This window comes from Lampetra planeri, chromosome 21 (assembly GCF_965212315.1).
Source record: "Lampetra planeri chromosome 21, kcLamPlan1.2.h2, whole genome shotgun sequence".
In the NCBI taxonomy this organism is placed as follows: Eukaryota; Metazoa; Chordata; class Hyperoartia; order Petromyzontiformes; family Petromyzontidae; genus Lampetra; species Lampetra planeri.
This window is the reverse complement of record NC_136127.1, coordinates 1,261,919-1,283,924: the sequence shown is the minus strand read 5'-3', so window position 1 is coordinate 1,283,924 and position 22,006 is coordinate 1,261,919. Positions and strand designations below refer to the sequence as shown.

Here is a 22,006-nt window from a genome sequence, read left to right as displayed (position 1 = left end):
GGTGGAGGGCGGGGCCACGGGGCATCCACTTATTGGCGGCCATTTTTTGCCATTTCATTTTATTATAGCCATTCAATTGTTCGGTCCTACCAGCCCACCCCACAGGGTCCTGTTTTTATCAACCTTGGATGGATGATGGGCTGAGTCAACCCCCCCAACCAGGATCCGAACTCACAACCCTCCGATTGCGAGCCGCTCACTCGACCATGAGCCGCATGATGTGATGGCTGCAACTCCGCCACCACGGCTAGTTGAAGGGCAGCAGCAGCAGCACTGCGAGCAGGGCCACTCACAGCTTGTTAAATACTGCCCAGTCTTCACTGGAGATAGATGGACATGTGCTCGCCAACGCAGCCAGCAGATGTGATTGCTTGATCTGCAGTCTCTTCATTGTCTTCTCATTATCAGCTTGGGTTTCACCGTTCTAAACACACATACATATATCCATGGATACTCATTAATTACATTTTGTATTTGTTTTATTTATGCTTATTTATCGAGGAAAGCCTCACAGGACGGTTCTGCCAGGTTTCTACGGCAGGGGGTGGTGATATTGCTGTCTGTAAGCCCAGTTGAGTTATTTGCAGGTAATTTTTCAGAATCGGGATGTTTGGGCGAAACAGGATTTTGTCAGCTGTGGCAGGAAACCGGAGAACCCCGAGGAAACCCATGCAGAACAGAGGGAGTCCACACAAATTCAACACAGAAAGGTCGCCCCTGTCGGGAATCGAACCCAGGTACCGTCTTGCTGTGTGTTTAACTAAACTATTTGTTTATTTTATCAGGTGTAAGGCCCGCTGAGCTTTAAAAGCTTTTTTTTTATAAGCGACCTGGCCACAAATGAGAGCTCAACCAAGTGGCGTATTACGTAGAAGTATTTATAGCAGCCAAATAAACTAAAAGTACGTTGATTCTATGTGGAGGGAAAAACCAGAGAACCTGGAGAAAAATCCACGTGACTACTGGGAGAACATGTCAACTCCAAATATACAGCACGCGTCAGGGTCGGGATCGAACCCACGACATCCTGTATACCAGGCGAGGTACCGTGTTACCCCCTGCCGCCAAAAAAGAGAGAAAAAAGACGCATGGTACTATGCTCAAATTGCAAAAACACGAATGTGGGTGGCCGTACCGCACCTTTATGTCCACACCGTGGACAGCGCGTCCGTTCTCGACGATAAGAGAGAGCTCAGCACGGCGGGAATCGGTCTCCGTTGGACTCAGCTCACAGAAGCCTTGCTGCAGGGACGGCATGTACAGCACCGACTGGCCCAGCGCCCACTGCAGCTGCTGCTTCAGGGATGCTTCCTGCGTGGCCTGAGTCAACGGTGGATCACAACAATATTATGAAAATCCTATCCCGTGCGCATCGAGGCACCATACTCTGGTTTACCAGAAGGCGGACTAATTTTATCTCGACCCTTCTGCATGGGATAGAGTGTTGCCCCCTCGCATACATGGGTTTTCTCCAGGTGCTCCAGTTTCCTCTCAAGATTTATAAACACTCTAAACTAAACTTTTTATTTTACCAGGCAAGGCCCACTGAGTTATGTAGCTCTTTTTCAAAAGTGACCTGGACAGAAATGATAATATAATCAATGAAGTGGCTTATCAAGTGGAAATGTAGAGCAGCAAATACAAAAAAACGCACATTTCAAAATGTGGAGGGAAAACCCGGAGGACCCGGAGAAAAATCCACGCGACCACGGGGAAAGAGACACGCAAACTGCAAATATACAGGCGTCAGGGTCGTTTTCGAATCCACGACCTCCTGCGTACCAGGTGAGGTATTTAACATCTCGCCACCACGGCGCCCCATTCATTGGCAAAACTCATTAATTGGCTAAACACATTTTAATACACAGAAGATTGCACAGCTTGAGCTAGCACCTGCTAACCGCCTGGCTGCTGCCTTCCAGCTCGGCAATGGTTCCCTAGTTATTGCAAACGACACAATGTGCACGAACGACGGCGTCAACAACGACGCCAAACACCTCGGTTATTATTCATTCACGAGAAGGCAAAACATTACCCACCAGCTCCGAGGAGAGTCCGTTGCCCATTTCGGACTCGTAGGAGCTGCCGAAGTAAAGCCTCCAGACGTCGGGGACGGACGGCTCCTCTGCGGCGGGCAGCAGCTCACAGGCATCCAGCGAGGTGAGCGACGGCTCCAGGCCCGACTCGGGCCCCGACTCTTCGGAGCCGCCGCTAGTCGCGGGGAATAGCATGGAGGAGAGGCTGTCCGTCTCGCTCCCCGCCGTGCCCTCCTGCTGCGGCAACAACTCAGATTATTCCAGCCGCCAGGTGAACTCCAAAACAACAGCAGCGGCATCATAATCTTCATCGTCATTAAGTTTGAAGCTAGACCCCGTGCTTCTGTGTGCTGGAATACGTTTTAGTGCAGTTGTTTTCAACCTTTCGTTGGCTACTGTACCTACCCCTTGTTGAATTTCGTTTCAACCGAGTATACCCCCTTGCCTGAACCAACATGATTCTGAGAAATACATGTAAGAATAATGACCATTCTTGACGTGCTTACGTCCGTGGATGGAGTTCCTTTCCAGCTCAGACCCCGCTTGCTTGCCCATCGCCACATATATAACCTCTTGTTGTAACTGCTCTCTCGCTTGTCCAGCAGTTCCACTGCTGGATTATATTTTTTCGGCCTGAGGACGACCGTTTGTGTTGCGATCGAAACGTCGCGATTTATTTTATTTTATACCTACGTGACTTTACCAAAAGAACCAATGGGTAATAATGAACATCAATATTTTAAACTAACTAGCGAGTAACTGCAAGCAAATAACAAAAGTAAACGGACGCTCTACGTGCGTGGCGTAATCTGTTTACGCTCGCTGGTTACTCTTTGAAACCCGCATTGTTACAATCCATGCATTTAGAAAGGTTTTTATATCGTTCTAGGCTACCATATGGCTTAAAATGTTATCATAGTGATTTTCTATTGACAGATTCATATATGATTATTCACCAATGTATGATATATTTTCACACATTTATAAATCGCCTCACATACCCCTTGGGACATTGCCACGGACCCCCAGGGGTCTGCGTACCCCCCCGGTTGAGAAACACCGGTTTAGTGTGGCATGAAGCGTTTGAGAAACCTGTGCAGCACTGGAAATGTAGATAATAATAATATTGGGGCAAGTGCCGTTAGTGAGCACCAACGAAGGCCGGTACGTCACACGAGAGGGTGAGTGGCCAGCTCTGCGCCCGGCCGCCTTTCTCTCCCCAGTGCTCATGTTACACATCGCACCACGTACTTATTTGAGGCTGAGTCGACCAAGAGGAGGCCCAGGACCAGTTCAGATACTTGTCACTGGTGTCAGGCAGGTTTGTAGCGCAGCACGCAAACGACTACGCTACTATACAGGGCCACACTCGCAAGCATGAGTATTACCCGCTAAAATATGCGTGGCAAATATGAGTCCAACTAGCAAGGTGCGAAGTGCATATCCATGATTCATCATTGATTTTTGGGTCAGATCATGTAAGTAAAATGTGTGTTGTGCACCCTCCTCCACGTGAGACAGCCAATTAATAAAGTTGTCACATCAACACACGTGGCAATTTATTACTGCTTCAGCAGCCGCCACCGGTGTGACATTGGAGAGCGATCCACACATTTAACCCTTTCCCATTGCGATGACGTATGTGTATGTCATCCATATGGAATCGGAAGAAAAAATAATAAAAATAACTTTATTGGTACCGAGGCTCCCACATGGCTATGCGGGAGGGCGTGCAGCAGTTTGATGCCAGCTATCAAAGAGTGCAGTGGTCGTGTCGCTACAGTTATTTGCGGTGAGTACAATGTCTTTAAAAACGACGGCATAATGCCTCTCCAAATAAAATTAACGCTAACAGGTTACGTGTACCGAGATTCAGCGGTGAACGGGACACCCCACTCTGCAACTTGCAGACGTCTCAGAACGGGAAAGGGTTAACAACAGGGTTCGAGGTTTCTCTGGAAGTTACAACCGGCATCATCAGGCAGTTGCCACAAATGTGGAGGAGGGCTTTACGACACACATTTTACTCGCGTGACCCGACCCAAAGGTCGATTACGAATCGTAACATCGGTTGCAGTATCCTACATATTACCATTTGCACATCCCTTGTGAGTATGGATCGTTTCAGAAACTGCGTGGAAGAGAGACGCCGTCACCTTGTTGTTGTTGTTGACGACAAAGGCGTCGGCCTGCAGGCCGTTGATGGCCTCCATTTGGGCGTTGTAGAGCAGGGCCTTGAGGTCAGCTCCCGTGAACCCCACCGTCTGCTCAGCCACCGGCTGCAGGCAAGCGTCCTCGGCCAACACCAGGGGCCGGCTCAGCACGTGAAGGATCTCCAGACGCTCCTCCTGCACGGCGACCGGCAAAGAAGGCATCTTAGCCGGCCGGTGGTGGCTACGCTGCTACCACACGTGGCCGCCTGTAATCCAGCGCTGTGGACGCACAAATGTTGCTGTGAAACTCCCTTCCCGTGGGCGTTGAGGAGGAGCCGTGCCCTGGCTCGCCACAACAAAAATGTGGACTCCACCTGTTCCATCTGTACAGGATAAGAGTGTTGCCCCCGTGCATACGTGGGTTTTTCCTTCCTGGTGCTCAGGTTTCCTCTAAATGTAAACACTCATGAATTGGCCTAAATATGTAGAGGACCGCAGAGCTTGGGCAATTCACCGTGTGGCTGCCGACGCATTTATCTCTGGTTCCTTCTCGAGCCTCTTGAGTCGTTGTCTCTGTTCGTCAGTGAGCTAAAACTGTGCGATGCGATACAAGTTGACATTAGTATTATTGTAATAACAGCTATAGTGGGTTCACGTGGGGGATTGGCTTGCCGGTCCTGCTTGTAGCCAATAAGGGTCGAGATAGGGAGCGTGGGGCCGGCGTGATCACGGCATGTCATCAGGGGTGATTGGCCCAGCCATTGGGGCCCCAGCTAATGGGGATCCGGATAAGAGGCGTTGTCCCGGGAGTGACAGGGAACCATCGAGAACGGTCGAGATTGCCCATGGAGGATTGGCTGGGGGGACCACGTGACGAAGGGATTAAGAGGGAGGAGAGAGGGATGATCGAGAGGAGACGGGGAACTGAACGGGGTGAGAGCCACGCGCGAGCGGGGCTCCGGGTGCCACGTGCGCGGTGGGAGTTGTGGGAGTCTGCCGCTCTCCGTTGTCTGCCAGCAACGGAGCGTGTGGGAACAAGTGTACCGTGAAGTGAAAATAAAGAAGACCGATTCTGAATCCGTCTCCGGAGAATTATTACATTATTATTACAATTACTAGACGGACTCCTCTACTTACGAAAATTCGACTTATGAAGTTTAAAGATACGAACAAACCAGTCCGTATGTCCAGTTGCTTGTTCGAGTCGTAAGTTCAATCGCCACGCAATAGATGGCGGTGGTGGCATCTACATCTGTAGAATGTGAAGAATCAGTGACATCTACAGGAGATGATACAACTTTTAAAGCCATTCCCCGTGTTTCGTGCACGTGCCGTGCAACATGTTTGGAATTGACAGCAGTAAAGTTGGACTTACGAACAAATCGACTTACAAACAGACCTCTGGAACCTAACGTAAGTAGAGGAGTCCCTGTATATCGTAAACTATGCGGAACATCCGGCCGGCGGCTCTCCTGGCAGCGACGAAGGCACAACGGCTCAATGGCTCACCAGTGAGGGAGGTGGACAGAAGAGCGTTTGGTCGAGTCGGCCCGGACGCAGTAGGGCCGGGTCAATCAGGTCCGGGCGGCTGGAGGCAGCCAGCACATACACTCCTGCGGCAAGAATGTTCACCACACCAAACACGGGCATCGAAGGTAAACTATAAAACATATTTTTTTCATTTTACCAGGTGTAAGGCCCAATCAGCTTCATAGCTCTTTACTAAAAGTGATGTGGCGATTACAAATGATAGCTCACCGAGCTTATCATCGTGTGGAAATTTATAGCAGCCAATTACTCCAAATGCACGTTGGTTCTAAATGTGGAGGGAAAAACTGGAGAACCTCTAGCAAAATCCACGCGACCACGGGGAAATCATGCAAACTCCAACTATATTAGCGTCAGGGTCGGGATTGAACCCGCGACTTCCTGTATGCAAATGTGAGGTAGTTAACATCTTGCCACCGTCACGCCCCAATCAAGACGGCAATGAGGCGATGCGCACTCCTCTTTACAGCCCTGAGCCCTTATGGTGGGGGGGCGAGTCTATCCATAGGACACCCAGTATTGACTTCCCACACAAAGTGGTTATTTCTTTTAAGGACCCCGCAAGGATGATGGGCCGAGTCAACCAACAACTAGAATGGTTACTTGCAACCTTCTGATTTTGAGCCGCTCGGTCTACCGCTGCGCTACCTGGCCTGACAACAATATTTTCGAACTGTTGTCTGTGAAGCACCACCACTCGTTGTGTCAGGATTAAGTCTCTCCACACGGCGACAAGCAATGGGGACTGTGGAGGGCCTTGAATGAACTAAAGGTGTGAATTAGAGTAAAATAATTAACACGTTTAATCAAGCGGGAATGCTCATCATAAATCCACCTCCGAATATAATTGGTGCACTAAACAAACAAGGTAAGCTCAGAGGTGAGAGCCCTGAGCTGGCAAGGATAAGATGGTTGGCTATGTACGGTGCGAAAGAAGTTCAACGTACATACATACATCCCGGGTTCGAACCCAGGCAGTCACCTATCATGAAACCAGGTTCTCAATGTAGCGAATTAATGGTTTCAGCACGGTCACCAGTGACTGTATTTGGCTAAATTAAATATCTTGGAATGAAATATCAGCTTGTCATGCAATGGACATTACTCTCATATGCAGAGTGGGTGGGAAAGTGCTTCCCTCACCTGTGTGGGCCAGAGGTCACTTAAACGGACCTCAGAGGTAGCTCGGTGATATCCACTTCCATGGAATGTTCTCTAACACGAAGGGTTGCGCTGATCTGTGAGGGATCCGAATGGATTTCTCCATCTCATGACTCCAATAGCAAATGGCATAAAATTGGGGATAAATAACTAACTTAAAAAAAAACACATTTTATTGCCTTCACGAAGTTACATGTGGATTCAAAGATGCAGCTAATCTGGCTGTGACGGTCCCACCTGATGACGGAGACTTGTGTTGCCTCCGAAACGTCGTGAATTTTATTTTTATTTTTGTTTTGTTTTATTTTACTTTCATTACTTTTAATGTTTTACCTACGTGACTTTACCGAAAAAAACCTGAGAATAGAAAAGAAGAATGGCTATGTTTAAGTGATAGCATTTTAGACGAGGCTGCTGATAGGATGGAATAATAATCGTCATGATCCATGGGCACATAGCCCATCGGTGTCCACTGCACATTTCGTCATTTGTTTCCACTTTCCCCCTGGCCGGAAGAGGAGAGTGTTCATTGTACGAGGGTAATGGCCCTGCTGAAGGATGCGTGCCGCAAAGAGGCCACAACGCGAACTTCATCGTTGGCCGTCTAGCGAGTGAACAAGGGAGCCGCCAACCCCCCTCACCGTGCAGTCCCTCCACGCCGTCCAGCTGGGTGAGCAGTTGGTTAACGACGCGGTCCGTCACGCCCGTGTTGTCGTGACCGCGGCGAGGAGCAAGCGAATCAAACTCGTCAAAAAACAGAACGCACGGCTTCGCGGCCTGGGCCCTGCGACGGACGAAATGCAACGAGGGGGCAGAGCGTCAATCCTGCGGCTTGACACTGTAAAAGCTACAAATTTCCACACAATAAGCCACTTCGTTGAGCTGTCATTTGTGGCCAGGTCTTGTTTCCGAGACCCACACAGCGTCAGTGCCGAACACAGATGCATTACTGAGTGTCGGGTTAGACCACGTAACGATTCTGTCAAATCACTATCGTAAGATTATTACGTGGCATACGCGCTTAACCTTCAACGATGCAACTTCAACCCTGGTTGATGCTTGGAAAACCAAATGGAGTTCACAAGAAGTCACAAGTCACAAACCAACATCTCGTGACAGACCCTGGCTTTGATCGTCCGTGAAACTTACAGGGCCACTACCCCAAAACCACATCCACACAAACCACGGCAGCAGACACGGATACCTGATGCACAAATGGAAAATTTTAAACTCTCCGTCAAAGTGCGACTGCAGTCACCCAAAACAGAACCATGGTACGTGGAATGGACTCAAAGCCCGATTAAAAAATACGACTGGAACTATAATTTAACATTGCGGTTGGTTGAGAAAGATAATGGCTTCAAGAGTAGCAGAGTGCTTGCGCAATGCTCCTGGGCTCTCGGCTCGTTGAGTCACGACGAGCTGCTGAGCTGCTGAGCTGCCGCAATGCCGCGCTGCTGAGCTGCCGAGCTGCTGAGCATCGACGCACATGCAGCCACACGGCCAGACAAGCTCACCTTGCACTCACCATACAAGGTGAGCTTATTCCAATGGATTGACATTTATTTTCTATTTTCCTCGTTGTCCACTTTTTACGCTACGTTACGTAACATTTGTTTTCATTGCCGGGAGTGTTTCACCTTTAAATTTGGGGGTTTCATTTCGTGCGGAGCACACAACCCTGCATGCCACGTCCATATGATTTATACGATGCTGCATTATGAATGAACGTCAAGCTTCACCGTTTAACCTGGACCCTGTATTTCCCCCGTGTGTTGATGGGAAAGCAGTGAAGTAAACACACAGCCAACATTCAAGGCAGAGCAGTCGAAGCGAATGATGATCCACCACTCACTGAATCGCTCCAGCCACTCGCTCACCACCAGCCAGTCGCCTCCTTGTCACTTGCCTGTCGCTACTACCATGGTCACCGTTCTCGTGGACTTCACTCATCGAGTCCTCCACCAGTGTGGAGGACTTTGGTCTATCAGGCGAGCTATTTCGTGCCATTCACACTGTGTGCCACCCAGCCACCCACTCACCCCACTGCAGCTCAAAACACTCCTACTGACTCTTTCTGCTTCTTCCCTCACAATACTCCACTTTGGGATTTACCTCTGATCATCCCTTTTACCATGCCGTTACCATGACATTGCTCAAGTCAAGTGACGTACGCGTTAACCCGGATTGTTTTTTGCGACCTCAATAGTGCCCGTTGGGTGTTGTCCACTTGACGTTTTTGACATTTGGGCCTGCGCTCAGGAACTGTGCATTTGATAAAAAAAATACAAGAGCCACGCGTCTCTGTTCACCTCTTAAAAACGTCCCTGACGGCCTGCTCGCTCGATCCCACGTACTTATTCAGCAGTTCCGGGCCCTGCCAGGGAGGCAACACCCGCTTGGTTACACCCCACACACAGTGCCGGACAACACCGCATTCGTTCACATTGTACTCATCTCGCGCAAATACCTACGTCTTTGTCGGCAAAAAACATCAATAACCAGCACACGCCACGATTTTAATATGGCCCAGCATTTTCCGCGACTGGGGACGCGATCGTGGCGACATGATCTACAAGTTTAACGCGTCGGCTTTCGCGACCAATATTATCCACAATAGAAGTTTTTGGGTTAGAATGCGTGAACGTAAAATATAATATACGTTCTAAAAGGCGTGACGACGAAGTGCCTTAACGCACGAGGCGCCCGTACCGCCGCCTCACCTTGATGCTGATGAAGTTCATGCCACTCTCGTGAGCAACCGCCGCGGCCAGGAGAGTCTTCCCCGTGCCGGGGGCGCCGTACAGCAGGACCCCCGTCTGCTGTCTGATCGGGAGCCTCTCAAACAGCGCAGGGTACTGCACCCAGTGGCACGCAGTCGTTTAAACAGTAACCTGCCACTCTATCGTCATTCTACTGGACATATGTGAAAAATTACTTTATAACTCATCAGATTCCTCCAGTACATTCACAACTCTTCTTATCCGCAACCATATTATACCGGCGACTACTGTTATCCGCAGGACCTAAAGGGTCAATGAAATCCTATCATCCGCCCCACGATTCTTACTACGAACCGCGATCATCCGTGTACTTCCCATACTGCATTGCGTAACAGCTATCTATTATCCTCTACATTTTTGTGGATAAATAGAGTCGATCGGCAAATCCCATTATCTGTGGCGATGGAGCTTAACTTGTTTGCTTATTCCAGATTTCATTCCTTACAATATAAGGTGTGGATCACATTTCCTCTGTAAGGTACCAAAGGTTAATGTGAGATTTCGCCAATACACATTCACCCATGACTCTGTGTGTAACTGGATTAATGTGGCTTCCCTTAGTGAGAGTGTCAATACTAAATAACTAAAACTATTTTAATTTTACCAGGTAAGGCCCCCCCACTGAGCTTCATAGCTCTTTTTCAGAAGCGACCTGGCTATCACAAATGATAGCTCAACGAAGTGGCCTATCACGTGGAAATTTGTAGAAGCCAAATACTCTTCACACATTTCTAAATGTGTACGCACGTACACACACGTGCACACACGCGCGCACACGAGTGCACACGAGCGCGCGCACGCGCGCACACACGCGCACACACGCGCGTACCTTGACCGGCAGCTGCACAGTGTCCATGAGCACCTGCTTGACGGCGGCCAGGCCGCCCACACTGTCCCAGCCGAGGCCCGAGGGCTCGTGGAGATTCGCATTGCGTAGGGAGGACGGCGTGAAGCCACGCAGAGCTACCCTCAAGTCCTCTGTGCTCAGATTTAGCCCTGCAACGCACGTGTGCGTGTGTAAGTGTGTGTGTGTACGTGTGTGTGTACATGTGTGCGTTTGAATGCGTGAATGTGGGGAGCGGTAGAGTAGCGGTTATCGCGATGCGCTACAAACCTGGCAAGCCGAGTTCGATTCCCGCTCGGACTAATACCAGTGATGACTATCTGTATCTTTCCTGGGCCTCCCCTAGATCGACTCAGCCTCAAATGAGTACCTGGTGTGGTGTGTAATCATCACCACTCAGGAGACAAAGGCGGCCGGGCGTGGTGTTGGCCACCCACCCCCTCGTGTGCCGTGCGGGCCTTCATAGGTACTCGCTAACAGCAATTGCCCCAACAGTCTGTTACAGGCTATACAGGGGATCTTTGTTTTTGTGAATATTTAACTTATTTCGCAGCATACGTAGCCAACCATGCTAATCGAAGGTGCAGGGAAGGACAACAAACTAAACACAAAAAACAGTTTAAAAGAAATTAGTTTCCAATCTAGATCTAAAAGCGTATAGCGCCAGTGGCTTCCTAATATCAGAAGAGCGTTCCAGACGGCCGCAGAAGCGCATCTGACAGGACGAAATGCAGTGACTGGCTTTGTTCGATGGCAAGCCAAAAGATGCTGCGAGGATGACTGGAGTTTGCGTGATGCTCCTTGAGGAGATCAGCGAGGTGTTGTGGTTCATTTGTGGTAAGCACTTTGTGTGTAAAGAGTGCGACCTTATAAAAGGAAAATGTCGCACATCTGATAAACTTGGTTATGATCATTTTTCCACAACTTATCAATAATGCCAAACGCACGCATGGCTATAAACGTGATTTGTTAATTGATCATTGGGTTAGGCGACATAATGATCTAACCCTCCACCACCCGACGCAGCCTAACAAATAAAATTGTCAAGTGTTCGACTGTGTAACGGGCCAATTATAACTTTTTTCACCATACTGACTGGTAAGTTGTGGAGGAATTCCCATGACAAAATGTAGCTGCTTGATACGCGAAGTTCTACTTGAAACTGTGTCAAGCATCGTTAGGTTAGAACCCAGGAAGTCAGAATAAACAGGTGTCCTGACATCACAGGAAAACCAAGCAGATTTAGACGAGATATTAACCAATGCCAATTAATGTAATCTAAATTTGGGCAAAATATTGGCTGTGAAAACCTATGCTACTATTAACCTCTTACAAAATTATAATTTCCGTCATTGTGCAGAACATATGAGAACAAACTTGATGAAAAGCTTTCGTGACTGCAGGATTTCATACTCTTAGGTTCTTACGGTAACGTCGCGTAGATAGTAAAATAAATAACTAATAGATCACGACGTTTCGATCGCAACAACAAGCGGTCGTCCTCAGGTGAAAGAGGGTTTGAGAGAAACATGCCTCTGTGAGGATGCATTATAAAGAGGGGGAGGGGAGGCCGCAAAGGGGCGAGAGGGTGGGGATACAATTCAAAGAGGGCTTGGGTGAAAGAGAGAAAAGAAATGTTCCTACCTACATGACTTTACCGAAAGAACCTAAGAGTATGAAATCCTGCAGTCACAAAAGCTTCTAATCAAGATTGAACCGCCTCGACGGGGAGGTTTTCCACACAACTCAGACATAATTTTAACCGAGAAGATGGATGCAAAATTTAGCAATCTTTGGAAGGACTGGATCAACCAGGTAGGGTGTTAACTGTTGTGTTAGCATTACATTTCCAAATGTTAAGTTTGATATCTCGGCTTCCTTGTCACATTTCTTTTCTCTCTCTCACCCAAGCCCTCTTTGAATTTTATCCCCACCCTCTCGCCCCTTTGCAGCCTCCCCTCCTCCCCCTCTTTATAATGCCTCGTCACAGAGGCAGGTTTCTCTCTTTCACCTGAGGACAAGCGCTTGTGGTTGCGATCTATTATTTATTTATTTTCCTATCTACGTAACGTTACCGAAATAACCTAAGTATATAAGAACAAAATCAAGAATCGGCCAACACACCTCCCTGCACACATCTGTCCCAAGGAAATTGTACGCATGCTGATGAGACAGTGAATGTAAAAACCGGTTCCAGAGTTTTTGCTCGTGTCGAAACCAATGCTGGTGAAATTACATACTACCAGGAAGCCGTGGTGCTGGTGAGATTTGTAAAAAAAAATTGTACTTGTGTTTCTTACGTCGAGACACAGATATGTTGAGGAATATTTCCTGCTTACAGTAAAACCTCGTTATATCGGTATTTGTTCATTCGTAATTGGGGATAATTTGGCACGGCTGCGCTTTCGGCAGAAAAATTGTGTATTAGTAATTCGCCATGAGCCGAATTGCCATACCGAATGGTCCAAGTCCAGCATACACATGGAGCGACGCCACGCGCCACAACCAAAACAACGACTCAGTCTGGTGACGGCAAGCGTGGTGAGTTTCAATGCAGACCCGTCGCTTTGAACTTTACCTTGTTTATGCACTCTGTGCAAGCCAACTCTCTCAGAAATGTCGGCTTCCTTGTCACATTATAAAAGACAAATAGTTCACTACTTTAGCCCACCGGTGTGTGAGATATCATTTTAATTTTTTTATTGTAATATATATTCTATTTAATAATACAATTTCTTATAGGGGAAACAAATGCCAATGAACAACAATTGAATGATTACCAATCCATTATATAATTACAATACCCTCCTCGCCTCGAATCACTGCACCAGATTGAGTTGAAAGATGACGTCACCCTGCTGCTGGATGATGCTGGATGTAATTACCAGCGAAACGTCGTACTCAAAATTGTAAATGATGTTGATTCACTCTTCAACACACCGGTGGGCTGAAGTAGTGAACTATTTGTCTTTTGTAAACGTGACACATGTTTTACTGTTTAGCCGTGTCGGGTGGTGGAGGGTTACGACACATTTATAAATAACGCGATCTAACCCAAAAAAAAACGTTATTATGAATAATATTGGTCGTGAAAGCCTACGTGTTAAATTGATTTGTCAATAAACCGATCTCCATGTGGGGTAAATACTCCTCCGGGATTAACACGGCACCACTGCATTGTTGAAACATCGGCAACAATCTCCTCACGATGAGTACGCGACGGCTGCTGCGGCGCCGCTCAGCCGCTCGTGTTGCTGCAGATGCCGCCCCCCGGAGCCACCGGGCCACCTCCTGCAGTGTTTGCAATTCACGCGAGCGAGGGTGGGGGCCAGCCAGCGTCAGTACCCGGGAACGTGAATAATGCAGCGAGTGAGCACTCGCGGTGCGTTGCCGCTGGTAACAGAGAGAACGATGCGATCCATCGCACGTGCGTCCAGTGAGATACCGCTTACACCGCAGTGCGGCAGTTCACTTCGATTCTGAATTGAAAAGGGAAAACTAATGTCTAATGCTCAAGATATTTCAAGATCTGTGCCAAAACTGCTAACTGGTTTTTACAGTTTTTTCATGCGGTTGCACGTACGGTGAACTTCTTTCGCACCGCACGAAGCCAACCGTGATAATTGGAGGTGTCGGGGGGGGGGACAACAAACACAATTCACAATCCCAGCAAAGTCTTAACGTAGTGAGTTTAATTGCGGGGTAGCAGCGACTTTAATGTGAAAAGATGCACGCTGTGTTGATTGGGCACTTGCAATGATGAGTCGAATATCCGAGTTGAAATCTTTGTGTAAACTTATAAATGGGTCATAGAATTTCTGTGGAACCAAATCCAGCAATTAAAAAATTATAGGAAAGCCTTACCGAGTCTCAAGAATCGTTTTCAGGAGGGTCCTGCCAAGTTTTTCGCAGTCGTGGGCTATGTTGTCGCTGCTGCTGGGTGTAATCCCAACTAAATAATTTACAGGAAAATTTTCAGCATTGGGATATTTTGTCCAATACCAGTAACATTAAAAAAAGATTTGTATCTAGGAAAGTAAACTGGAGAACCCTGGAGGAAACCTTATGCAGCACAGGAGAATATACAAAATCCAGACAGAAAAGGGGACCGAGTTGGGAATAAAACCCAGGCCTTTATCGCTATGAGGCACGAGTGCTTCCACCGGCACTGCCACCATACTGCCACCATACTGCCAGACTCTCGACACAACAATTCGCTAGCCGCGAGGGGCCTCACGCCGAGCGTTACCTTGCGGCGTGCCATCCCCGTGGGGCGGCGCGTTGGCCTGCAGGTGGGCGTGCACTGCCCGCTCCACGAGCTGCACGACGTCCCGAGCGAGGAAGCCGCCGGTGAGCTTGGCGACCTCTTGCAGCTCTGCGCCACTCAGTCCCCGCGCAGAGACGCTCGACTTGTTGCGAATGACAGCCGCCAGTAGCTCTTGGCCGTCCTCCTACAGAGGCAGCCACACTCACCGACTCAGTCAAACACTCAGTCACCCACCGACTCACCCACTCACTCATCTACCCACTCACTCATCTACCCACTCACTCATCTACCCACTCACTCATCTACCCACTCACTCATCTACCCACTCAGTCACTCACCCGCTCACCCACCCAATCACTCACACACTCGCTCAAACACCCAGCCACTCACTCGCTCAGCCACCCACTCATTCACTCACCCACTCACTCACTCAATCAACAATAAAAACCGCCATTCGCCACTAAGTGGCGGTGATGTCACCACGACACTTGTGCCAGACTATGTGCACCTTGAGGCCACGTGAAGTGTCGAACGCCTGCTGGCAGGAGGTCACGGGGCAAACCCAGGTGCCACAGGTCGACTGACCGAGATGACTGGCTGATGCACCACATGTGCCCCCTACTGTGCCAACTTGCTGTGCTTTAGCCACCCGACGCTCCGCTCGTTGTTGTGAACGTCGCTCCTCCGCCCTCCATTGTTGTAGGAGGGCGACTGCCTCCAACTGCCCAGCAGCGTCTTTCACAAGCCTCCTCCACAGGGGCCGATCTTAACACCGCTGGTACCAGTCCTCGGCAAGTCTACTCAGCTCCACATCCTCCTGTACCACATCACTCCATTTCTTCTCTAGCCCGTGCCGCACCCGTTTTGACCCCTCTATCTGGCCGAACAAAAGCTGTTTAGGCATGCGGTGACTGGGCATGCGGGCTACATGACCCAGCCAACGCAGCCTTGCGTGCCGGAGAAGCTCACCGATGGGACTTTGCCCAGATCTTTCAAGGATTTGTGAGCTCCTCACACAATCCAGCCTGGTTAAACCCAAGATGTTTCAAATCGGCGAAGATGCTCCATTAGAGGGGGTCCACGTTTCGCAAGCGTAGAGAAGGGAAGGAATGAACGTGGCCTAGAAGACTTGAAGCTTCATGCGAAGCGACAGACCAGGTAGCTTCCACACAGCATTACGCAACCGATGATAAGATAATGCCGCGCGGCTGATTCTGAGCGAGACCTCTGCTGTCAAACTGGAGCGTACTCATCGTGAGGAGGTCATGAGCACACTGCCCAGGTATTGGAAACTCTCCACTCTCTCCACAACTGCCCCATCACCGATTGGGAGTTGTGGGGGTGGGTTGCCCGATGGTACAAAATACCCAGGCAGGTGCTTAGTTTTGGTGGGGCTGATGGTAAGGCCCCACCTCTTAGTGGCACGCTCCAGTTTCAGCAGCAGTGCCTCCAACTCCTCCTCTGAGTGAGCGGCAATTACCAGATCATCGGCATACATAATGTTGTTGACCAATAGGGAGCCATCCCTTGACCGCACCCGGGCATCGATCAGCCTCCCCTTGTATCTGTACCAGATGGAAATTCCTCTGGTACAGCCATCAAAGGCTTCACGAACTATGTGGTCGAAAAAGATGTTAAGTAATGTGGGAGCCAGAGGACATCCCTGTCGCACCCAAAGGTGAACAAGGAATGGCTCCGACTCCTGGTCACGTAGTTTTACCCGGGCCCGCTCACCATCATGAAGGTCCTTAATGATTGTGAGCAGATGGTCAGGGACTCCAAAAGCACAAAGAATAACCCAGAGCCCAGGCCTACTGATGGTATCATCGGCCTTGACCAGGTCAATAAAGCAGAGATGTAGGTCTTGTTGGAATTCCCTACACCACTGCTGTAGCAAACAGGCAGAAAATATGACATCTGTGCAGGACCGCTCTTTCTTGAAACCACATTGAGGCTCCGCAAGCCTCTCCTTAGCGTGCCTGGCAAGGCAATGTTGAATAATCCTTTACACGACCTTTCCTGGCACACTGAAAAGTGAGATTCCCCTGTAGTTGTTACAGTCTGTGTGGTCCCCCTTCTTAAAGAGGGGGACCACAAGGGCATCCTTCCAATCCTGCGGAACCCGTCCAGTGGTCCAGACTGTTGTTATGATGTCATGTAGGGCAGTCTGTGCACAAACGCCACCCTCCCTCAGCATTTCGCTTGGGAGATCATCTCTGCCCGGTGCCTTTCCTGGTCTCAGACTCTGGATATCCTTTAATACTTCCTCAACAGATGGCACCTCAGCCAGCCACTCACAGGCGGTGACATCTTCTTCCAATACTTGAGGCACCGCAGCCTCAGCAGGGTCATCCCCACTTTGTCCCATTATGTTTTCCATGTCGAGGGATTTCCCCTCCCCCAGGACTTCACAGAAATGCTCAGCAAATCTGCAAACCTGTTCCTGGGGGTCGGAGATTGAATCACCGTTTTTTCCCATAATGATGGTAATAGGTGTGGCGCTGCAGGTTACTTTCTTGATTGAGTTAAATAGGGATTTGTGATCGTGGGCCATTGAGGCAGACTCCATCTCCTCAGCTAACCACGACCACCACCCATCCTTGCAGTGCCTCACGGCTCTCCGAACCTCCGAGCGAAGGCTGCAGTAAGCCTCCTCATTCTCTGACGTGGGATGCTGTAAACGATTAGAGTGGGCCTGTCGCTTTTTCTCAGCCATCCTGCATACCTCTGTCAGCCAGGGTCTCTGAGGAGGTCTGGACCGCGTACCCAAAGCAGCCATTGCAGCTGCCTGAGTCACAGTCCTAAATCTCGCCCATTTACCCTCGACATCTGGAGGAATGGGGGACGATGCTAACCCCAGCCGCAAGTGATGATGAAATTCTCGCTTGCAACTTTCATCAGCTAGCTGAGACCAGGCCACCTTAGGTTGGAATAGGGTCCTGGATGTACACCCACCACCAGAGTGGAAGAATGGCAGGCGCATCTTACAGATGACAAGTCGATGGTCAGAGGGCAGATCAGCTCCATGGTAGGTCCTGGTATCAAGGACATGGGCCCGCATCCGCTGTTCCATCACTATGTAGTCCAGCAGATGTTCTTGCTTGGACCCGGCATGCAATCATGATGTTGTGTGGATGCGCCGATGCCGGAACAGCGTGTTGGTAATTACAAGCCCATGAGCTGCACAAAAATCTAGCAGCCTCCTACCGTTGTTATTGAGCTGATCTGGCCCATGCCTTCCAATCACTCCAGACCAGGTGCCAGCATCATGACCAACTCGGGCATTGAAGTCACCCAACAAGATGACTCTATCCCTAGGGGCCATTTTAGCTAGCACCTGTGACAGGAGGTAATAGAAGGCATCTGACCCATTGGCCTTGCCTGCATCCCTCCACGGATGTTCGTCTTCGGTGGGGGCATAAGTAACCACGACCACCACTCCTCGCCTGCGGTTGATGGGAAGGCGAGCCCAAAGTAGCCTGGGGCGTACAGCTTCCCACATCCTCACCGCCACGCTCCCACACCCCCTTCATTCTTTTGTTCAGAAGAAGAGCCACTCCTTGTTGTTTGGTAGTCTCCTGCCCCGAGTAGAGGACTGTCCACCCCTCATGGTGGCAGGAGCCAGAGCCGCTCCACCGGACCGCCTGAATGCCAGAGAGATCCAGGCGGTACCGGTCCAGCTCCCGACAGAGGAGTGGCAGCCTCTCCTCCGCAGTGAGCGTTCGAACATCCCACTCACACACCCACTCACTCACCCATCCACCCACTAACTCACCCACTCACTCACTCATATACTGACCCACTCACGAACCCATTCATTTACTCACTCATCCACTCACATACCCATCCATCCACTAACTCACCTACTCACGCACTCCCCTACTCACCCACTTACTAAATTACTCACACACCCACCCACTGACTCACAGACTTACTCACCCATTCACCAACTCACTCACCCACCCACCCACCTGCTAAATCACTCGGTCCCTCACACACCCACTTATAGACCCACCTAGTCGCATGTGAAAATGTCAACTCCATAAGTAAAACAAATAATAAAAAAGTGTTATACAAGACAATATAATTCGGGTGAATAGATCACACCAAGTCGTTGGTCTAAGTGCTCCACGATGGTAGAGAAGTGAGCTTTCAGAAGGCACTGTTGTCATTTGTCACAATTATCAAATGTGCCCTTCTGATGAACGCTCACCCCCCCGGGTCACCCTTGAATACAAAAAACACATTAACTCAATGAGCCCTGCCCCGGCGGAGGGTGAACAAAAATAAACTCAACCAAACTACACAACGCCAAGAGTGGAATGGCTGCTCTCGCACTAAAGCAGGAGATAAGAAAAATCTAAACCACTCAGAGCCTCTTGTCTATTCATCGTTGCAGCGAGTAGATAACTACGTTAGTACAGCGGGAAGGTGGGGAGGGAATGTGGAGTTTGCTCAGGTCTCGGAGCCACGAGCCATGCTCACCTGCAGCACGCCTTCCGTGGCATCCCCATGTCATTCCCGTGGCATTCAACTATTTTCAACTTCTTTTACCAGGTAAGGCCCACTGAGCTATATAGCTCTTTTACAGAAGTGACCTGGCCTCAAATTATAGCTCAACTAAGCGGCTTATCACGTGGAAATTTATAGTCACAGCCAAATACTCTAAACACATGTTTCTAAACGTGGAAGGCAAAACCGTAGGACCAGGAGAAAAATCCACGTGACCAAAGGGACAGAGACATTCAAACTCCGAATATACAGGTGTCAGGATCGGGATCGAACCCACGACCTCCTATGTACCAGGCGAGGTAATTAACATATCGCCACCATGGCATCCCCGTGGCATTTCCGTGACATCCCCATGGCTTCTCGGAGCCACCGCTGATATAATAAGCGCCCATGATATAAGGGGTGTCTTTACTTTCGAAATTAACTCGGGCAGCGGGTGCCAGTTGGACACCAGACGGCGGTATTCCTCCATTCTCTCACGTGACAGTGGCCATAACGATGTAGTGCAGTGGCTACCCGCGTGAGGGGGGCCACGTCGTGCCCCAGCTGGAACACGTGGAGGCCCTGAGCGGAGACGAGCGAGCGGTGCAGCGCCCCCTCCGACTCTGCGGTGCACACCAGTGCCACCATGCTCCTCTGCGACATCTCCGCGCACAACAGCTGTTTGAACACTAGTGGGGGGGGGCAGGAGGAGGGGGGGCAGGGGGAGGGGGGCGACGGAATTGATTAACAAATCAAGGGCAGCAGCGTGGCCCTGTGGTAATAACTCGTGCCTCGCTGCAAGTGGGGCCTGTGTTTGATTCCTCAAGCGGTGCCTCTCTGTGTAGAGTTTGTATGTTCTTCCATGATTCTGCAGTGTTGTGAGAGCGTGCGGTGTGTGTAGCAATAGTGTAGTGGCTAGCGCGCTGCGCTACGAACCCGGCGACCCGAGTTCGATTCCCGCGCATGGCCAACACTAGTGATGATTATGTGAACTGGTCCTGGGGCTCCCTAGGTCGACTCAGCCTCTAATGAGTATCTGGTGCGGTGTTTAAACATCGCCCCTGGGGAGACAAAGAGGGCCAGTTGTGATGCTGGCCACCCACCCCTTCGTGTGCCATTCTGGCCTTCATAGGTGCTCACAAGCAGCACTTGCTTCAAAAGTCTGTTGAGGCAAGTGCTGTCTTTGCATCTGCCAGTCAAATCAGTCAGTCAAGCTATAACACCTGGGTCTGTCCTGTAACCTCCCTGTCAGCGAGCCTTCAAAACTTCATGTGGACTGAAAGTGCATAAGCACTGGTGACTTCGTGGCAAATGGAGGCTGATGTTGTTTTTGTGTGTGAGAGTGTGTGAGGGGAGTGGTGGTGCAGTGGTTAGCGCATCCAGCAAATATCTGAACCGGTTATGGGCCTCCCCTAGGTCGATTCAGCCTTCAACGAGTACCTGATGCGGTATGTAAAAACATCAGCAGCAGGAAGACAATGGTGGCCGGGTGTGGTATTGACCAACCCTCGTGTGCTGTGCTGGCCTTAATAGACGTTCGCTAACAACACTTGCCCCATTGCCCCAACAATCCATAAACAGGCGACACGGGGGGGATCTTTGTCTTTGCGGGAGAGTGCATGGAGGCTGTACGTTCTTCCCCCGCGGGTTCTCTACTTTCCTCCCTTTAGCTAAAACCGTACAATGCCCTTGGTGTTGGCCAATAACATTAATAACAGTAATAATGATGGACACAGCTGGAAGTTGATGATCAAGGAGGTAAGCGCGCGTATCGCGTCGGCGGCCACCTACCCTCCATCAGCTGCAGGGCCTGGTTGTCCTCCGGATTGTTTTCGGGCCCGAAGTTGGAGGCTGAGCCCAGCACAAGGTGCAGGTCGTCCAGGAGCAGCAGCGACGGCTGCCTCCACACCGCCTCTCTCATCGCCGCTTCCAAAACGCCGGCGATCGTCTCCGTCGCTTTCCCTGTCGTCAGGAAGAGAGTTCCCGCCTCACTTCTCAGACTGAAGTAACGTCACGAAGTTAAACATCCAATGCACAATGTCCGTTATGCATCCAACTCGCTGTTTCGCACAGTTTCCTAGCTCTGAACAAGGGCCATTGCCTGAAACGTCGCTTGTTATATATTTACACTCTGTTCTCCTATAACGCGTGTTGTTTTCATAACGCAAATTGGATATAACGTGATGAATGTATCAGCGAATGCTTTTTTTTTTACGCGGATGCGAATTGGATATAATGCCATTGAGTGAACGGAACTGCGTCACGCGAGTTGGAATAAGCGCTCGTACGGCTGCCTCGGCGTAGCATCGCACGAGGCATTGGGATGCTGCTGGATGCTTCTAGATGCTACCCACGCGCCTCGGTCTTTGTTCAGCCTGCGTACGCATCTCACGTGTTATCGCGGACTGTGCTTTACCCGATATTATTTATTATAACCCAATTTTTATATAATGCGGTGTTCTTTAGGAAAGCAACTACTGCTTTATTAGTAGAATAGCCTGCATATTTTCCCCACTTTTTAGGATCATGGTGTTATAGACCAAGCGTTGTTGATTTTTTCTTTCTGAAAGCACAAATAACAAAACTCGACACATTCTTCAATCTGGCCTTAAATGGGAATAATTTTTTTTTATAATATGCAACATTTCAGGCCTTTATTCATAGCACGTAAATGATGTGCAATTATGAAGAGCCATTGGCAGTGTTATTGACGACTGTGT

General features: G+C 49.6%; 1 protein-coding gene across 2 annotated transcripts in view; it reads right to left on the bottom strand.

The window, feature by feature from the left end:
• The window catches only part of PEX1 (peroxisomal biogenesis factor 1), a 54,595-nt gene that overhangs the window by 3,447 nt on the left and 29,142 nt on the right, over nt 1-22,006 (bottom strand). The window contains exons 12-23 of one of the 2 annotated variants that reach the window (XM_078603701.1): nt 21,078-21,248; nt 19,821-19,975; nt 14,775-14,976; nt 10,511-10,677; nt 9,622-9,756; nt 9,211-9,275; nt 7,540-7,682; nt 5,699-5,802; nt 4,193-4,384; nt 2,040-2,273; nt 1,141-1,320; nt 294-424 (exon numbers count right to left, since the gene is read on the bottom strand). In XM_078603701.1, the coding sequence (XP_078459827.1) occupies nt 294-424; nt 1,141-1,320; nt 2,040-2,273; nt 4,193-4,384; nt 5,699-5,802; nt 7,540-7,682; nt 9,211-9,275; nt 9,622-9,756; nt 10,511-10,677; nt 14,775-14,976; nt 19,821-19,975; nt 21,078-21,248 (1,879 nt within the window). The remainder of the gene's footprint in view (nt 1-293; nt 425-1,140; nt 1,321-2,039; nt 2,274-4,192; nt 4,385-5,698; nt 5,803-7,539; nt 7,683-9,210; nt 9,276-9,621; nt 9,757-10,510; nt 10,678-14,774; nt 14,977-19,820; nt 19,976-21,077; nt 21,249-22,006) is intronic. The other variant, XM_078603702.1, reaches the window with a different exon arrangement.